The sequence below is a fragment of the Brachypodium distachyon genome, chromosome 1 (genome assembly GCF_000005505.3).
Source record: "Brachypodium distachyon strain Bd21 chromosome 1, Brachypodium_distachyon_v3.0, whole genome shotgun sequence".
In the NCBI taxonomy this organism is placed as follows: Eukaryota; Viridiplantae; Streptophyta; class Magnoliopsida; order Poales; family Poaceae; genus Brachypodium; species Brachypodium distachyon.
The window spans coordinates 27,842,656-27,863,381 of NC_016131.3; the positions used below are offsets into that span (position 1 = coordinate 27,842,656).

At 46.0% G+C, this 20,726-nt stretch overlaps 2 protein-coding genes across 2 annotated transcripts in view; both read right to left on the bottom strand.

Annotated features, from left to right (window-relative positions):
* Positions 1–9,144: 9,144 nt before the first annotated feature.
* Positions 9,145–20,726, bottom strand: part of LOC104581271 (polyubiquitin 3) — a 43,210-nt gene continuing 31,628 nt past the window's right edge. Inside the window, 5 exon segments of the mRNA XM_024456881.1 lie at positions 9,145–9,460; positions 17,579–17,606; positions 17,608–17,747; positions 17,750–17,863; positions 17,866–17,974. Coding sequence (XP_024312649.1) covers positions 9,183–9,460; positions 17,579–17,606; positions 17,608–17,747; positions 17,750–17,863; positions 17,866–17,974 — 669 coding nt within the window. The 3' untranslated portion in view covers positions 9,145–9,182.
* On the bottom strand, positions 10,257–12,263 carry LOC100846559 (protein G1-like1). The gene is made up of 2 exons (XM_003560395.4): positions 11,967–12,263; positions 10,257–11,540 (listed from the first exon to the last, which is right to left on the bottom strand). Exon 2 carries the CDS (start codon positions 11,490–11,492, stop codon positions 10,653–10,655), a length of 840 nt encoding a protein of 279 aa, XP_003560443.1. The 5' UTR covers positions 11,493–11,540; positions 11,967–12,263; the 3' UTR covers positions 10,257–10,652.

The window sequence follows — 20,726 nt, forward strand, 5'->3', positions numbered from 1 at the left end:
TATGCTATTCCTATGCACAAGCCACATAAAAACCTTTATCTTCAATGGAAGTTTGACCTTCCAGAAGTGTCTAAAAGGAAAAACTACCTGTTTAGTTATTAAAGCAGCATAGGATTTAACTGAAAAAATTCCCTTCTTATCTAAAGTCCAGTAGCATCTATCAGGTTCATTTGTAAGAGTAACTTGACTACACCTCTCAATCAGATATAAAAACATGATTCTCAGTTCTCCACTTAGAGCATCTGTATTCGAGTTCCTCTTCTCATGTATAAACGAAACTAAATCGAACAACCGTCTCATCGTCAGAACCTCCTTGAGCATGGCGCTACGATAGCAGACTGAGATCCTGACATACGAACACACGCGAGTCCTGACTCCTGAATGTGATTTTTTCTTGCAGCTCCCTAGTGGAGTAGACCATGCGGCAAGCAACCCTCACCAGCCCCGGCGTCCGGCGAGCAGAGCAAACGGCAGCTTGCATCGCATTGCATGGAACGACCGTTTACCACATGAAGCAAATTCAGAACGACCGTTTTACTACATCAGGCAATTCAGACTTCCATGGGTCTCTCTATCTGCGCTCGATCCACGGCGGGCTAGAGTCTGTATCCATCTCTCGTTTCAGCATCATCACAATTTTGCTGGACCGTGTGCAAGAGTTGAACTATTTATTATGGGCTGGACCACCTGAAAGCCCATGTAAGCGAATGGACCAGAAGCACGAATCTAGGCCAACATATTTACCAGGCCGGTCCAAATACATAGGGACGCGATAGATTGTTCCATGGGCCCTTTCAGACCAGGTTTTTCGGCCTGGTCTCCATATCTCCCGACACTTCTGTCTTTTCTTTTCCTTGAGTTGCTTAAAAGTTTGCTCTTCCTCAAAAAAAAAAAAAAAACAGTTTGCTCCTGCAGCTTTTTCCCTCCAATTAGATTTACATTAGTTTGTTGATGCAATGTATCTAGGCAAACCATCTAATAATTCGGAAAGAAGCCTACTATGCGCGACCACTTTAGAAGCGCGATGTTGCGCCTCTTCCACATCATTCAGCTAATCTCCTCTTCCAATCACGAACGAGGCAAATATGCTACAAAAATCAACGGCAGCACTTTGCATAAGAAAACCTCAAAAATTAGTAAAACATCTTGGAGTATCTGTACACACCGCGCCAACTCTAGCACCGCTCATACACTCATAGAAAAAGCAGCCAATCTCTACCATTTTAAGATACTCCCTCCGATCCACGAAAAGTAGGCGGAGGGAGTACATATGATAGAGGACTCATAATTCTGAATTTTGAAGATTTGTAGAATGCGCATGTAAATCTAAGTGGAGGGAGTAAAGAAATACGCTAAACTCCAAGTTTAGAAAGAAATTAGGATAGGTGTTCCAAATTCGATGACATTATTCTTTGAAAAACGTATCAATCCTACTTCCTCCATTTTCCAAGCTTCAAAAGTTTAAGAGTACAAAGCATCTTTCTTCTGTCTTTTTTGTCTTGGCTATTTGTTTTATTTTTCTTGGTTTCGACTACGGCAATTTTACTTACTCCACTTCGCATGCATTAAGCATTTTTATCTTGATAATAGTGTTTGTCTGATACCACCGTTTTGTCTTAGTACAAGACCACGTCTCAAAATAAAAATCAATTGCTACGCTACATTATCACCTGAGTAAACAATCAACAGTATTGTCTATGGACATATACTCCTACCTCGTTACTTGAACACCATCAGGGATTAAACAATCAAGAGCGACTAACAAACCCTGTGTTCCATTATTCGCATGCATTCCTGCAGCAAGACGAGGAAACAGGAAAACCTCCCCCAGACACCACAGTCCACACACCCAGATACCAACCGTATCCCGGCTAAAAAAGACAGGGGATTCTCTTCTTTACAAAGGTTTTCTGCACCAAAATTGAACCGCCGCCTCGATCCGGCGGCCGTCACCGCCGTCCCATCCGTCCATCCATGGGCCTCGCCCAGCATTTCTTTAACGCCGCCGGCGATGTGGCCTCCGCACGGCCAGTAGCTCCCTGGAGTTCTTTAATCGTTGGAGTGAGCGAGAGAGACCCGGCGCCTGCGTGCATGATTCCAGACACGACTCCTCTAGCTTGACCTCTTTGGGTGATCTTGGGCACGCTGGCCGGCTCCTGTCACTTCTCACGATTTCTTTTCCGATCGGACATGTCACTTGTCACACATGCAGTAGGCCGTCTTCCTCCCACTGGCAATCAACAAGTAGTGGCTAGGTAGGCTTTGCTTGGCACACATTGGGTGGTGGTATGTGCTGAAAAGATGGGCACAATCTCAAGTTACATGCATACATGCGGCTTAGGCTAGCCTTGGCAGTTGGCAGGCAGATCGAGAGAAATGATGTGTTGATGTATCTCTGCAGACTTTTTATGTTTATCTTTGACGCAGATCTTAATTAACCTTAAAGTTAGGTCGTAGGATAAGATGGCTAGCTAGCTAGGTGTGGTTGTACTCCTTTTAGTCTAGGGTCGTGTCAAATCTAAAACTCTTTCGGTTCCGGGTGAACACCGCCGATAAATCAAGTCCGATCAAGTCAAAGTCACTCCGGCCGGTGAGATCTCCTTTATATCTCGGTTGCGCACCGCCGCCTCCGCCGTTGTTCTCGCGTCACCTTTCCTGACTCTAATTAAGCACGCGACGTGGTGAGAGACCGAGCGAACTATCTACCTAGCTTCCGGGGTTAAGTTCCGCCTTGATCGAGCAACTTCGAGGCACGCTATTGGAAGGCAGACGGGGAACACTTCAACTGATGATCATGAAAACACTCCACTAACTGCATGCAAGGGACAAATTGTCAGCTTGCGAGGGGGGAATTATTAACCGAGAAAAGAGAGAATCACCGAGAGAGCCTCTAAACACAAGGGATACATATATAATGAGTTAAGTCCATATAACCCCCCTAAACTTTGAGGATTGGACTACCCCTGAACTTCAAAACCGGGTACTTAATCTCCTCAACTTTGCAAAACCGAACAAATCACTCCCTGAGGCCAACCTAAGCGGTTTTTGTAGGTGGTTTTGCTAACGTGGCGACTGAAAATGATATGTTCTCAGTTTAGGGAAGAAATAGTTGTTTTAGAAAAAAAAAACTCAACTTCCCCTCATCTTCTTCATTATTCATTCCCCTTTTCTTTTCTCCCCTCCCCGTTCCAGAAACAAGCTGAGTTCATCCTTAATATTGAAATTAGACAGAAATTCGAGCTCAGCGCGCGGATGTCAATATTGTCGCTATTTTAGCTTTTGGGTAAGTGTATGATATTTGTTACTTTGTGGTAAGCATGCTCTTTTTTTTTTAAGATGCAACTAAAATGATCATATTTTGCTACATAAAGAAAATGCTCCAACCGATGACCGCTCCAAAACTGTGCCATTTTGTCAGGGATGATTTATCTGGTTTTGCAAAATTCAGGAAATTAAGCACCCGATTTTAAAAAGGTAAAACTGAAGGGGTTTCCCCGCCTAAACCAGCTGATCCCCATACTAAAACTGACAGCATAGTATTTGTTAGTCGTCACATCAGCAAAACCGTCTACAAAAACCGCTTGGGTTGGTCTCTGGGATGATTTGTCTAGTTTTGCAAAATTCAGGATAAGTACCCGGTTTTCAAGTTTAGATGATAAAGTAGTCCGATCTTCAAAATTCGTGTGTTATATGGACTTAACTCCATGTATAATTTTATATTCCATACGTACCGAATTAACTGAGGCACGTCAGTTAATATCGTGCCACACAGTCCTCGGTGCCTGTATACTCTACGCAAAGTTCCGTCGTTACCGGCATCGCTAGCTTCCTACCTCCTCGTCTTTCTTATTAATTCAGGCAAGGGTGACGGTCGATCCGATCTACAGTACTGTCCATGCGTGTGTACAGTAAATACTGCGCGATACACCGTACTCCGAGGAATCTAATGCACGTACGTACGCATGCATGCACGGCAGCAGGTACGTACCTACGTACCACATGCATGTCGACGTGTACGTGCCCACGGATCGATCCAACGGTCACGATGATAGCCAGCCACAGGATGCGTACGTGGATGGATGAGGCCTCGACACGCTGCGTCGCTGCCTGCGACACCGATGACCCATCTGGCCAATGAGCGGCCGACACGAGTATGAGTGTTGCTGCAGGGGAGTATGCGTTTTGCTGCAGGACGAGTACCAGTACCAGTACCACATTTACTTACCTGCCAAAAAAAGAGTACGCCACATTTACTTGCATGTAATTAACCCACCGCTCACTGCATGCTGATCAGGATACTGGATGCATGCATGGCTTGGGAACTTTTTGCTGTATTGATCGTCCCCCTCCAAAAACTAATGACAAAAAGAGTCCGACGAAAGGTCCAAAAAACGACACGTAGCACATTTCGTCGTCTCAGTTCGCGGTCCACGTTTATTGCCAATGCCATTGATGTGAATCACTTAAATCCATTTTTCACTATACTCCTGCAATGTCATTGGATTTAATTGACTTTTTCTAATATCATTGGATTTAATTGCCTCCCCGCCAATGGCATTGGCACAAAGAGGTGTAAGGGCTAACGTGGCGCTTTCTATACTTTTGTCAATAGCTGTTATAGGGAATTTTTCTTTTGTCAAAATCGTTGTCGAGGGGCCAATGCAGCAAAAATTTGCATGACTCGGTCGTTGTGAAGTGTACTGTCGATGGATCACTGATCAGCTGAGCACTCCCTGCGGGTAGCAACACACCGACGAAATGCCTTGTCCTGGAACAAAGTCCTGGGCCGGGGGGCAGTTTCGTCAGATCGCAAGGGAAGCCTCTGGACTCTGGAGGCCATGTCGGCCCGGCGAGCGACACGGGCGGGACCACCGCCGAGTCGGCCCCGCCCTGCTGCATGCATGCGGTGACCCATCACATCGACGCAAAAGGCTTTGACGAGACCCGTGTTTTGCTTGTCCAAAACTGCTCCAATCCTCCGCCGGGGAAGAAAAAAGAACGAGTATATATATTCAAACCGCGCGGGGTTCTCGAGAGAGAACAGCAAGGGAGATCTTCTGAGCTCAGCAGCAGCAGCAGGCAGAGATCCATTCCGTCGACTCGCCCACCACCAAGGATGCATGACCACTCCTCGTTTATTTGTTTTCTGCAAAAAATTCTAGTGGACACGTACGTATATGGTGCTTATCGATAATGTTTCCCGCAATTAAATTAAGCGTCTGATGCTAGATCGATGGCAGATTAGACCCGGCTGTTTGGTGGAGAAGGACATTATTTGGGACTAATACGCAGTCGTACATGTACATACGTTCATTCATGCACCTTCCTGAAGATTGAAGTCGCTCTCATCGTCTTTTCCGTGATAACAGCTATCCTATTGATTCTGATCGATGCTGATAGCAACAGCTCGATCGATCGAGATTTGTTTTTATGATCCTAACGTTTGCGGTTTCCTTTCCACACCTGAACCGTCGCCTGAAGCAGTACAGAGCACACCAGATGTACATTTATGCACGCACAATTGCTTAATTGGCTCTTACGTAGGAGTACTCCTTACGTGGCAACCTAACTTGTTTTCTTTAGGATCAGATCGTAATTAATTCCAGAACCTGCCCTAGCCTGGTTAAGGTTTCTGTTATCTTGGGCGCCCCTCTCGTCAACTAATCTCGTTAAGGTCTCTCTCTAACTCTTTTCATCGGAATTAATTAAGCCACTAGTATGATGGTTCCAAGTTCCAACTGGGGCCTCTGCCACAACACTGTTGGGAGTTGATGCGAACCCATCGGCTCAGCGCCGGCAAACAGCGGATTTACCCCGTTCGGTTGCAAGCCCAACGCTATTACGAACCCAACGGCTAGTAGCTGTACTCCATTTTGCAACAGCCAGCTGAACTGATGAACTGAATAACTTAACGCTCCCCGTCCGGCCTGTCAAATCAGCCATGAAGGCATAGTACGTCGTCTCAGACCGATCAAATCAAATCAAACTTGCTCCTTTCACAGGTGAGGGCAGGTGCAGTGACGAACAGCGCCTCCGGATCTATCCGGCCCTTAAATGCCTTGTCTTTCGGCCGGGAGCACCCCCTTACTACGTCGTGTAATTTTTTTTTTCTTTCGGAACCCTCGTTAAGCCCCGCTCTTTCTGGCCAATCCTGTGATCCTGTCCGCCGATATATGTGACGTAATTTCCGTTAAACCTTCGTCCAAGCGAAAGTAAAGATGCCTTAATTATACAATTAGGGCCTTTTGATTCAAAAGAATTTCATAAGAAATTTGGAGGGTTCTATTCTTAAGGAATTTTTCCTTTATAGCTCATTTGATTTGCAGGATTTGAAACCATGGGAATATTTCTTATGGACTACTTTGCATGCAATTCCAAACGAAATTTCCATGATGTCCAACCTCATGAAAAAATTCTTTTGTCTCTATGACAACAATGAGTAGCATGTAATCCTTTAAACAAATCCTGCATTTTTTTTATGGTCAATCAAATAACTTCTACTACACATTTCTGTATTTTGAATTTTCATAGTGTTCAACGTGCCATGACATTCAAATCCTATGTTTTTCTATTCATGTGTTTTTTTGAAATCCTGCGAATCAAACGAGTACTTATACTCCGTATAACCGTGTCTGGACTTTGGATTAGGAATGCAAAAGGAGCAGCAGTACGCGCGAAGAAACAAGAGCACGCCAAGGTCCTACCGCGTGTACCCAAAATCATTGCCGCGCACTTGGCCTCATCCCAGCTGACAAGACGTTTTCAATTAGTACTCCAAATTAGCCCTCTGCCCCATGCTTGACATGACGTATCTACATGTGCAATAATTAATCAGGTAGTCCCTAGCCGGTAGTACTACGAAGGAACACGACAAAGAACAACATGATATATATTAAAAAAACTGCAAAAAACTAATCGTAAAGCAGAATCAAGATCTAGTGCCATGGCTATCTTTTTGCACTCATGTGGCCTGTGTCATCTGGAGACTAGATAATGCGTCATTCTAGATTGTAATGAAAAGGCTCTGCATGCTACTCCAGTATATATCACAGATCAAAACTTGACAACAATTATATGTGTGCAATTGTGCATACATGCTCCCCATGGCCACACCACTACAACATGTTGCCTTCTCTAGAATACTCTAGGATCCAAGCTTCACTGCCATGGCTATGCCCCCAGGACCACTCGCTCTATATTCCATTTTGCAATGGCGCAAACAATGACATGGATGTACCAGGTCAACTCATCTCTAGTACTCCTACTAGGAGTAGTCTCTGCCTAATTCTGTTCTTCTGTGGCTTTGCCTCCTGGAGCTGTGGCCGCGCGGCTGTCTGCTGTTGCTCAACAATACTACAGTGGCGTTTCTCGGAGGTTGAAATTAATTGTTTAGCAGTAAAACAGTGCAGAGTCTGCACTGTTTTGAAAGGAGAGGGCCCTTCCTTAGTCTGGATATATGGTTGCACACAAGACGGCTCATGCAGCTGGGATCATTCCCCAGACTAGCTAGTACGGAGTAATAGCTACGTACAGCTAGCTGAAGAAAAAAATACGGAGTTGCTGTAGTATTACTACGGCACACAGTATGACGTGTACAGATGTTCGAGTCCTGGGAACCGATGGAGTCAAATCAGTAGTATATGCAGAAACGACAGATGCATGACTCAAATGCATGCGCACAGATAATTAGGGCCACAGTTTATTAATCATTGTCAGTTCACAAAGGTTTCTTTCATTCGTAATCCCTCCGTTTCTAAATTTTTGTCGCTGTTTTAATGCACAAGTATTTAGAAACGGACGGAGCAGATTTTTTATGAGTATTTAAAGAATTAGATTTTCTACAAATTTATACGTGCGTTGAATTCTACTCGCTCGTTCGATATTAAGTGTCGAAATATTACATGTATGTAGACGTATTTTACTATATATAAATGCGTTTATATTTAGACAAATTTGAATCACTTAATATGTGACTGGGGGAGTATGAGTTTATTTTGTAAGAACTTATTTGCATTATATTTCATATATAAAATTTTCCACCACTGATTTGTACGTATGAAATCTTCCCCGTTAAGGTTGCTTTGTACGTACTTTCTGTATTTCATCAAACAAACTTGAATGCAGGCATCCAGCCATGAGTCCATGACCACCGTATAATTTAAATGAGGATGGTAATTAATATTGAAATTCTGTTTTTTTTCATGTGTTTTCAGGACCCTGTAGATCAAAGAGGCCCTAGAACATCCTGTTTGGTGAACACGACTGCTGGAGTGCTGGTTAGTTGTACTTGTACAGAGTGGAGTACTACGTAACTGTGTACACGTACGTATGTAAACATGCAAGTAGCAGTTGTATTTTGTACTGTATCCAGGAGTTGGATCACCCGTCAGGCAGACGACGTGACACCGACTTGACCGCTTGACATGCGCAGGCAGGCAGGCACTGTGCACCCAGCAATCGCTAGAGCCTAGACCTACACCCCAACCTGAAGCTAGCCCTTCCCTGCGTATCATCAAAGGACAAGACACGAACAATCCAGCAAACAATCATAGATCCATAGTGAAATTCACAAAGGGGCATGCATGCCTGCCGGCACAGGCTGATGATGGTGCATGATTGGACGTGTGGTAGGTGCAAAAGTGAGCTAGCCATTTCTCATCCAGCCGGCCAATGAACGAGTGGCTGAGTGCTGAGCACTCCGCTTTTTTGAGAAATCAGGAACCCAAATGATTTGGGAATCCATTGCCGAGTCGGCCCTAATCCTCGAGGTGTTCCATCCATCGTCGCCTGCTTTCACCGATTACTACTACATGGCCATTGACTATGCCCCGTTCCTTTTTCTTCTACCTTTTGAGGTAAAATTGTTGAAGCATACGTCCATCGATCAGTCCCGCCTGTGGGTTTTTTCGGTTACACGAGGGTTTGCATTCGGTCGAGTACGAGTAGGGAAGATGTAGTGGAGGTCAATGGGTGCTGAAATGGACGTGGAAAAAATGTGGTACGATTAAAGCCAGAAAGTGCTCCATCCGTGGAGAAATGGGCACTTGCTTGAAAACTTGCTAGATGGTTGCAGTCTTGAGGATTCTTGTATGAAGATTGTTGCCTAAGAAACCTTCCGGACTCAATTACCAAGTTTTTTTTTGAGTTAACTCAATCACAAAGTTGGGTGCACTTAAATCGGACTAACATTGTTTTGAATGTTTATTACAGGGCAAAGTGCTAGAAAAAGAATTAAAATCTCGCCCAACCATGTCACAAGTGACGATTTCTGCGGGTGAAAAATGCAATAAGCTCAAATGAATAGCCGAATTTTTGTAAGATTCCGGGCACTGAGATTTGGCAAATGTATGCTCCCAATCATTAATCACTGAAGTGATTGGTAGTAGCATGGTTTTGGCTGTCTGCCCAAAACACAAACCAAACAAGCCATGCGTTAAACATTTGACCGAGCAAATTTGACCTGGTGACAAGTTTTAACACCTCGTCAGTTTCTGAATGAATGAATTAATACCATGCACGACCATCATCAACACATGTTTTTTTGGCATCACATTTTGTTTCTGAAATTTCTTCATAAACTGAACGGTTCCGTTTGACCTTTATTTTGACGAAAACAGTGGAAGCTCTGCCACACTGCCAGTAGAGTTATCACACCCAGTCAAGCTGTAAATTAATTACAACTCACATTCCTTTCGTTATAATATGTGGGACGTATAATTTTTGTTGACTACCAAACTTATAGTAAAAAATATCAGCATATACAGTGTCAAACCAAATATACTACGAAAGTATATTTGACAGTATGTCCAATGATCTTCATTTGAGGACGTTGGTATTCTTTGTTATAAATTAGTCAAACTTTTGGAAGATTGACAATCAATAAAAGTTATACACATTGCATTTTGGAAACAGGTGGAGTACTAATTCAGTTGTCGGAATTTTTTGATCGCGCCTAAAATTGCACTATTTGAAAAATGTGCAACTTAAGCCAAAAACTGCATATATGCATGATATGTATCATATGGACAAATTTCAGGCAAATTTCTCATCATTAGAAGGAATGAAAACAAAACAAAATGGATAAGACGAAGACACAACTTCAATTCTTACCATTTTAAAATGTATCATATAGACAGTGCATCAGAAAAGTAGCAAAATATGTGATATTTTAAAAGGTTACCATTACTAAACGTATTCAAGATAAAGCGTGTACGACATGAAAATCCATCAATCTCAATGCAGTGAACAAATTGAAGTCCTTGCAGCATGCAGCAAGCAGATTAATTAAGACGCTCTCATGGGAACAGTGAAATGAGTCCCTTCCCATTTTAAACAGAGACCTGGATTATATCTTCAGCAGCATAGCATACACAAACCAAGCAGGAAGGATTAATTAATGATACCAGCAGAAAACCCTACAGTACCAAGCAGCAGGGGAGTACTACCACTACTAATTCCCAGCAACAAAGCAGGAAATGTCTTCCGCCAAAAACGAGCTCGAACAGCTAGCAGTGTTGGTAAGAGCAACAGTACATACGCGAGAGATTGTCGATCGATGCGTGTTTTAATTTGATCAGATCGAAGAAGAAACTTCAAATCGATCGATGAATCAAGCCCTACCTTAGCTTGCACGCTAGGATCCATCGATTGAGTTAATTGAAGACGGAGAGCGGCAGCATGCAGCCCGCCGCGTGCGCCTCGGCGGCCGCCGCCATGGCCATGGCCATCTCGTCGCCCCCGCCGCTGTTGCCGCCGGAGTCGTTGTTGCTCGCCGTGACGCTGCTGGCGTCGCCGCCGCCCACGGGCGCCAGCAGGAAATGCGCGCCGCCGTGGTGGTGGTGCATGAACTGCGCGTGGTGGTGGTGGTACGGGTGCGGGACGAAGAACCGGTGCCCCTGATCCGCCGCCTCCTGTGCCGCCGGCGGCGGCGGCGGTGGCGCCACGACGTTCATCTTCTCCGGCGCCGGCTCCGCCTTGACCTTCGGCTTCTGGGCCGCCGCGGAGGGCCTTTTGCGGCGCTTCTTCTCGTAGGCAATCCCCCTGGCCTTGGCCTGGCTATCCCTGACCTCGCGGAGATAGAGCCGGACGGCGCGGGCCCCGAAGGGGTTGGCCTCGGGCCGGCCGCCGTGCTCCTCGAAGGCGGCCCGGAGGCGGCCCACGAGCGCGTCGAGGCTGCCCCAGGCCTGGCGGAGCGGGCAGGGGCAAGGCGCCGGCGGCGAAGGGTGGCCGAAGAAGGGGCAGCCGGCGGTGTGCACCTTGGTCTTGCCGAACTGGTCCAGGTACCGCAGGAACTCCAGCACGTGCGCGCCGCTGCACCGGGCGAGCTCTAACGGCGGGCGGTGGTTCCGGAGGTACTGCCCGAAGGTGTGCCAGTCGCGCCGCTTCTGCGACTCATACCGGCTGGGCCGCGCCGGGCTGGCGTCCTGGCTCATCGGGCTGATTGGGCTGCTGCCCGCCGCCGACGACGGCCCGCTTACTCCGCCCTGCAGCATGGCAAAACTCGATCGATTTCTTTCCTGCTCCTTTCACCTCAGTCAGATCTGCATGCGCGGCAGGCGAGAAGAGATGATACGCCATCAGTTAGCACAAAGCCTAGAACAAACAAAAAATCGTCCTTTTCCTACTTAAACTCAGGAATTAAGCGCTAAGCACAAGCGAGAGGAATCAAGTAACTGCGAGAGCCAGTCAGTAGGCCGGTGTGTGTTTGTGGAATTGCCAACCAGACGCGGCAAGGAGGGAGCAGGGAGAGCTAGCTAGGGTTTCCAAAAGGGGGAATCGATGACCATCAGCTGGTCCTCCTGAGGTAGTATAGCTTTGTGGTACGGTGGCCCGGCCCAGAGAGTCCAGACGAAGCCAGAGGCCGCCTGAATCTGAACTCGCAGCCAAAGAAAACAAACTGACTGACACACACGCTCGCAGAGACGCAGAACCAGCTTAGCAGGAAGAATACAGAACAGAGATCTCACCTGGCACACCCGCGAGTACTGGCCGCCGGCGACCGATTGACGAGGCCGCCACCGGACGATGGCGCCGAGAAAGGGCGAGCTAGGGAGCGATTGGGTTAAGTTGCTTTGGATTTATGGCAGCCGCGAGGAGAAGAAGGAAGAGGAGGAGTAGGGGTGTGGGTGTATATAGGCAGGTAGGTGAGGCAGGCAGATAGGCGTCCGGCCCGGTGCGCGAGGGGGAGAGGCGGAGCCGTGGAAAAGCTGCTGCTGCTGCCTGCGGGTTTTGAGGTTTGAGGGGAAGAAGGGACGGGGATTGGACTTTGGAAGGAGAGCTAGCTAGCTTGACGGGAGACGGAGACCGACCGGTGGCGACCCCAATCATTTATGACCCTGGTGTACGTACCTACGTATGCCCGACAACACCGTTGTACGTACGTGACACCTCTGCTGGTAGTGTGTACGTATATATGTGTTCCTCCCAAGGAATTTTTGAGTGTACGTACGTGAGAAGGACTGGCGATCGAGGTGCATGAGACGGCGCCGTGACCGTATGTGTGTACGCGAATGGATCGATATATATTCGCCACAAGAAGCAGAACGCACGAGGACGGCACGTGGATATACGTGTCTGACAGCAACTGGACGATATATACTACTTCCTCCATTTTATAATTTTTTTCGAAATATTACATTAATGTAAAACGTTTTTTAATAGATACATCTATTTTAGTAAATTTGAGACAAGAATTATGAAACGAAGGGATTACGTACGCACCCTAGGCAGATCGTTAGGGCCAATTGCACGCTCAGGATTTGAAGAAAGTTTGATTTTTTTTAGTTGAATTGCTCATTTAGGGTTTAATTAAAAAAAAGCATCCAACTAATGCTCCTTACAAATTCTGATAAAATTCCCAAATACTCATACTTGAGTTAGCTAAAATAGCAATCTCAAATATCAAGTCTCATGAATTTTGCTCGCAAGTATACCCTTACAGTTTTTCATAAAAAAATGAATTGTTATTATATTTTAATATCCAGATAATTCAAATTTGAAATAATTATTCGTACGATTAAACAAGATTCAAATATATACCGAAAGAATTTCACGGACTCGTCTTATAATAAATGTGCATGTACAAAAATTTCCAAGGTAAAAAGGTGAACGTCTAATAAAAATAAGAATATTTGGAGCAGACCTTGATTTTTCTTCATTATTAGACAAATGTATAATAATAATGACATTGTTGCATGTTTAATATTAACTAATCCTTAATTAAAATTAGGGTCATTTCGAGGTGCCTTCGTCGGCCTATTAATTAAACTTTTTCCACTAAATTTTGTTGTCGGATGGAGTTTAATGACTTTTGTCCGGGGTAAAGAGGCAAATGACTTAGAGCGAATGCTTGTGTATACAGAGTAAAACAGTAGACAAAAAAATGAAAATGAAAAAAATATGTGTATATGTTTTTTATGAAGAAAAGGAACATTAATTTTTGTGCCTCGGACGAGGTAAAAAAAATCAATGTTTGAGAAGGTTTTTGTAAAACTCTAAGCTTGTTTTTTTGTACCTAAAAGGAAATTACTATTCTTTACTGAAAAAATACTCAAACGCGTTGTCTTTGTGATGAGGCACAAACGTACTTATTACTCTAGTGTACATTTCCATTTTGGGCCAAACAACAAATCTACTGGAGTATTTCCTTTTCACATCCTTATTAGAGTCAGCAATTTATCCTAGGGTGCCGGATGAGCGTCAGACAGGTATCGGACCAGAAATCGTGGTATGTATAGAACTGTTCTTTTCCGTCTGCATATGTATCAATTACGACCCAACGACGAATTGATATTTCCTCCGTCCAACAACAACAAATGTTTTAACTTTGACTAAATTTAAATATATTTATACATTAAATTATGTCTAGATACATTCGAATTTTGACAAACACGTCCTGTTTTGTTGAACGGACAGAGCAGATCAATTAACTTGGTTGGTTGGGTTGAAAGAGGACGAAGCCAAGCCACGTATGCAGGTCCAGCAGAGGGTTGCAGATCGAGGACGGGCCATGGGGCCCTGAACGTAGACATCCACCTCGTGGGCGTGATGGCAGACAGGCAGATGAGCGAGTGTTCGCGCGCAAGAGAGAGATCGAGAGGCAGGCGAACGAGCGGCGATTCTCGATCTCTTTCATCTCTTTCCACGTCATGGAAAAAGGCCGTCACCTCACCCGTCTTGTCACGAGCTAGCTAGTGTATAGCTGCCCTACTCCTCCTTCCTTCCTTCCTTCCTTCACTCACTCTCTGGATCGGGGATTTCTGCATCATACTATGCTGTGCATGCATTGATGCGTGGGGGCATGGAGACGTCCCGTCAAGCACAACCCCACCGCCGCAACCCAACAAACCGCCGCTGCTCCACCTCCACACCACACTGCTCGCTGCCGCTGCTAATTTTACCTGCCTCTCGTACTACTACGTGTTGTACGTATGGGCTTCTATTGCCCGGTCGGCAACAAGTAAATTACTAGAAAGCCACCGCTATGCACACAAACAAAACACTTGTTATCTGAAGATCGACTGCAGCTAGCAACTCCAGTTTTGCTGCAATGGTTCATACGGCCGGGAGCATATTGCACTGTGGCATGCCATCCAGTGTGTTCCTGTGCCCTATAGCTGTACTTTGTTTAATTACTTGCATCGTCTTGTCTGCGCTAGGTTACATCCACAGTTTTTGTACGTGCTGCGTGCAGTATAATATACTATGTGGGCGTGTCTACAGTATAGTACAAATAGTGTTTTGTTATGCCAGCAGCAGGTTAATTAGCCTCTGCAACGGTGCCGGTCGTTCAAGTTTTACTGCCCTTTAATACCAGAGAGAGAGAGAGACCAAATTAAGCGAGGCTAGCTAGCTAGCTAGCGGACACTGTGCATGCATGCTCTCCCTCGTGATGCCCGGCCGGACATGCATGCCTATGTTTTTTCTCTTGTTTTGCTCCGATGATACAGCATATATCAACTGGGGACATGCATTCCCTTTAAAGAAAAATCTATCATATGCATGTGCCTAGTTAATTGCTGGATCGATCGATCGGCAGTAGCTAGCTACAGTGTTCCTGTTTTCCTTTTTGCCCTTTTGGCGGCTCAGCTTGCAGGTACGTACAGTTGCATGCACTGTTCGAAATGGCCCAGGAGCTAGCTAGAATGGTGAGCCTGACGAGGGTATCGATCGTCGCCAGGCCCGCATTTAATTACGCCATTGCTTGTACTACGTACCGGTACTAATTAATCATACTCGATCACCAGCATGGACGCGTCGATCTGTGTTCATGCATCCGATGATCCATCATCGGTGTGTTACAACTTATACGACTTAATTATAATTACAGTTTGCATACAAGAAGCGGAGACAGTCTGCATGCGCGGCCGGTCGAGCTTATCTGTACGTGCATGCATGCGTACGGTCTGGTCCAGGTTGTACAGAATGTAAAGTGTACGTACGTATTGCAGCATGGCAGCTGGTCGATCTGTGGTGCTGATTATTATGGTTCTGCGCGTACGTACGTGCACGTTTACCTCATGCTGCGATCAGCGGCCACATGGGAATGTTGGCGGGTGCAAGAAATTATAGTCAGCAGAAATTTTTCATTTCAAATGTATCGCAAAACGAACCTTAAAATAATTGCAGTACACCAATAGAAAACGAAACAGTTCGTTTCCAAAATAAAACATGAAAACGACACAGTCCTAGACGCATCAAACATATTTTAAACCAGCAGGATATAGAAGAAAAATATAAGCTAACATCCAGAGATGCCCTCTGATCATTGCAAGCCCCGCCGTAGCACAGATACATGCATGCAATGCAGTGCACGCGTGACTGAACTGGCAGTCGGTCGCGCTCGAGACCGGCATGCAATGCACTGCACTTTGCCGAGTCCCGTCTTGTCTCTTCTTCTTCTTCTTCTTCCTCCCCCAGCTAGCTAGCTCTCTGCCAAATCTGCCATGCATGCATCGCTTTTCACGTGCGATCGACCCGGCGCAACCGCGCATGCAAGTCAGTCAGTAAGTGCCTGGGCGAGCGCCTGATCCATCATCCGTCGATCGATCAGATCAGATAACACAGGCCTGCCTGCCCCTCTCCTTGGACCAGTCCAGTGATCCAGTCCCAACCCCCAGCTGGCAACGCCTAGCTTCGCCGCACGTGAGCGCCTGCCTCTGCTGGCCCGCGCAGCGTAACAAGTTTATCGTGCCAAGAAAGTCCATGGCGAAAAGCATAATTGATCGATGCAGGGGCCAGGGCCAATGCTTTCTCTGATCCGTCGAGCTAGTCCGTGTAAAAGGGAGGAGCCAGGCAACCAGCCAAGGTTTCTCGCTTTCTCCCTGGCCCGTCGAGACCGTGTAAAAAGGGGGGAGCTTTTAACTTGTTGGATAGCCGCGCGCATGGGCCTACGAGTGCCAGGCTTTCGCTTGCATGAGTGAGTGAGAGAGAAAGCATATGGAGGTTCGTGCATGTGTATGGCTCTGACCCGTATTTTGTCGAGGAGTACCTGGCGTTGAAAGTCTCTGCGGCTGGCCGCCTGGCCTACACTGTCCAATTGCGACTGTCTTCACTTAGTTAACATTAGAGGAGCGTGTACGCACAACATGTAAGAAAGCGAACGCTCACACCATTGCATGCAGCCATGTATCGAGATCCAGCCATGCGCAAGCATCTGTGTGCGGAATGTACTGTTCGGTGAATCTCATGAAGCCCGAGGAGATCAACCGAGAGGCAAGCGTAAAATCTGAGTGAATTGTCGTAGAACCGACGACAGGGCCCGATTAATCTTGTCTTTATGGCATTATCGAATTCGAGTTCATCAGTCAGATAAATATTGGTCCGCTCGGATAGAACTGTGCACGATTGCTAGCACAACCCCGATCCTTGGGATTCATGTGGTACTAGGAGATTTGACTTTACACAGGACGGTAACGCAAGCAGAACGGGACGAGCAAAGAAGGAGAAACAGTGCAGCGTTGGCGAATTGCACGGGACGCGGAAAAAGGAGCTCGGGCTTCTCGGCCGCTCTTGTACTCCCCCGGCCGTCGCAATGGGCCTGTATGGTGCGATTTGGCGGGCCTATAGGAGTGGTTTTAAGCTGGTAAGTAAAAGATGCAAAATGGAAAAGTTAGATACAGTTGGCCCAACAAGACGGCCGAACATCCAAAGTACTCAAATTCTGGAAGCAACTTTCATGCAGGTCTACAGCTCTACAGCTCTTGGCCGTATGTTTATCTGAGATGCGACGAAACCAGCCGCAATTACAGAACCATTCTAAGTAACTGAAACCAGCCGTACTTGCAGATTGCAGAAGCATTGTGACTTGTGAGTAGCCATAATCACGGGAACACGATCACGGAGGACAACTGTAGTCACAGAACAACCACTGCCATAGAAGCACGAAGGTTCTGGTTCACTTGGCGATGACAGAAATAACCCTGCTACACCTCAGCAGCAGATGTTTGCACACACGGGTCACTTACTCAGCAACATAAACACATACGACACGACTTGTACTTAGCCAAAGAGACGACGACTTCAAGGTAAGGCCAGCAGGCACAGAGGAATCGCAAACCATCTTCCAGAACATACAGGCCACCGCGGAGGCGGAGCACCAGGTGCAAGGGTGGGCTCCTTCTGAATGTTGTAATCCGCATGAGTGCGGCCATCCTCGAGCTGCTTACCTGCAAAGATTAGGCGCTGTTGGTCTGGGGGAATGCCCTTCTTGTCTTGGATCTTTGCCTTGACATTGTCAATCGTGTCTTGCCTGTCAACGTCTTCACAAAGATTTGCATACCACCACGGAGCCTGAGTACGAGGTGAAGGGTCGACTACTTCTGGATGTTATAATCAGCCAAGGTACGTCCATCCTCCAGCTCTGGGGGATGCCCTCCTTGTCCTGTATTTTGGCCTTCACATTGTCGATCGTGTCCGAAGACTCGAACTCGATGGTGATGGTCTTGCCAGTGAGGGTTTTCACAAAGATCTGCATCTGCATAATTGGAAATTGCAAATGAAACAGGGTAAGTAACCACCAGAACTACAAAGGCAACAGTCTAAAACTTGTGATAACTATTAAATTGGCAGTTGAAAATTATTGAAAAAGAAATAGACAATAACCATGAACATACTGTATATTCTATCAACCAAAACATGCAACGGCAAGGAAATCATCTAACACTTCACATTCAATTGCAGTTGCAGTTTAAATTAACAAATAGCTACCATGTCAACATAGCACAGAAGTACATGATTAAGTAGATTGTGCTAATATGGCAGACACGCAAGAATAACATACAGAGTTACAGATGAGGAGAATCAGGAGTTTGATGATAAGACAAATAAATTGACAGATGGTTACAAATGGGTGGGTCAATAACAACGAGCGAAACTGAAATCGAAACGAATTCCATGTGCCAAACTATTGAATTGCATGTGCTAGCCATCTGAACCAAAAACCCGACCTGATGGAAAGAGACTAGACAATTACTTAAACACTCACCCTACGTGTTTGCCTTATTTGGCTATTTTGACGTTTGTTTGGAAAGCCGCAAATATTTGTTTAAAATACTGCGTTGGTTAGGAGTTGAACTTGAGACCTTCCGCTCTGATAACATATTGAACTGCATGCGCTAGCCATCTGAACCAAAAGCCCAAGCTGATGGAAAGAGGTTAGACAATTTATTTCAACACTCACCCTTCGTCTTTGCCTTCTTTGGCTATTGTGACGTTTGTTTGGAGAGCCAGAAATATTTGTTTAAAAAATTGCGTTGGTCAGGAGTTGAACTTGAGACCTTCCGCTCTGATACCATATTGAATTGCATGCGCTAGCCATCTTAACCAAAATCCTGAGCTGATGGAAAGAGGCTAGACAATTTACTTCAACACAAACGACGACAAATATCAATCGCGAAAGGTCGAACAGTGCATGAACCTTAGCCAACAAAACTAGACAATCATCACCCCACAACAGTACGCACCAGAGCGGAACCTACAGCAGAAGGTTCAACACTAATCAATCAAACCTAACCAACAACCCTGGATGAGCCATAACGGCATGACAGTACACGGATAATAGATCGACAGCACACACACGAATCCACTAATCTACAGTGGAAGGTTCAACGCTGATTGATGTTAATTTGGATCACGACACAATAATACGCATATAATTTGTGAGAGGATCATGCAAACGGAGGAAACTATAAAGTGGCCTGGGACGCTGTCTACGCCCCCGCTTCCAAAGGGGCGTTAGGTTTTCGATGCTTTCGCACTCATAATATTTGTCTACTTAAACACCTTGCAAAGGTTCATCGGCGACGCGCATCACCCTGACACTCCTGTCTGGAAAGACATCTCCAGTGGCCTCGATCTTCTGCGCTCCATATCCAAAGTCTCCATTGGTGATGGTCGGGCCACCTCCTTTTGGCTAGACCTATGGTTAGGCAATGACACTCTTGCCTTTCGCTTTCCCGCATTTTCCCACTCCTTGAGGCCTAATATTTCGGTTGAGGCTGCAATTCTCTCATTTGGTAGCCGCACCACTTTTCGCCCCAGGCTTACAAATTTGGCGCTTCTTGAATTTAGCGAATTGCAAATTTTGTTGGCTACTGTTGATTGAATTTACAGGTCCCTGATGTTCGAGTGGGTAGATTGGACGACAAGATCCTTACCACGAAGTTGGCCTACTCGGCCACCTTCGCATGGCTTGCGGACGACCCGGCCGCCACGGTGGTCTGGGAAAATTTGGCGACCAATAAATGCAGAATATTCATGTGGCTGGCAATCAAAGAGAGGCTATACACCAATGATCGTCGTTTCCGTCAGGGGATGTCCGCTTCTGCCAAGTGCCCTTTCTGTAATCTCAATGAAACAACCGCACACATGTTCCTTGAGTGAGCTTCTCTTCAACAGATTTGGTATGCGCTGCAGGCTGTTCACCCGGATGCCACATCATGCTCCACTCTCACTATTCTCGCGGCTCACTCCCCATCCAACAAAGTACACGCCACGGTGCTTATTGTTGTGCTATGGAATATATGGAAAAGTAGGAATGTGATGGTTTTCAGGACTACTTTCGAAGACCCCTACTTGCTCATAGAGAGATGTTCCTCCAACATTTCCCTATGGTCCTCTCGCTGTAACTCAGCTCCGAAGACGGCCCTATTGAACGATTGGGCGATAATGTTGGCTCACTTGGCCACAAATTTGTAATTAATCCTCCTCGCTCTCCCGAACCCCTCATGTATATTCTCAATTCTTGTGCCCATTTTTTTGCAACTTTGTCTTTTTGGCTTTTAATTTTTTGAACTTTTACTTTTTATTCGAAGGATTTAAGGTTTCATTTTCAGCTTTTAATTTTCTTAAATTTATATTTATCCTTTTGTTTTTAACTTTTCATTTTCGAGAAAAAAGGAGGAAAACTTACCCGGGGGAGAATTCGGCTCGGGCGGCCAGATCCGGCTGGGGGATGTGGTGGCGTGGCTAGATCCGGCCGGGGAAAGAAGGCGTCGCGGCGCGATTGCTACGGGGAGGAGGGGCGCGAGGGGGGGGGGGGGCACACGCAGGAGGTGAAGAGTGATGGGGAGGGGATGGGCGCAGGGGAGGGAGTAGGGGGGGGGGTAGAAAAGCTCTTAGAGGCTATGCTAAGTTCTATCGACAGGCCCAGCAGTACTACGAAGGCCCATGAGAACAAAATAGGTTTATCAGGATCACCTCAAGAAAAATACCATGGAGTAGGCTAC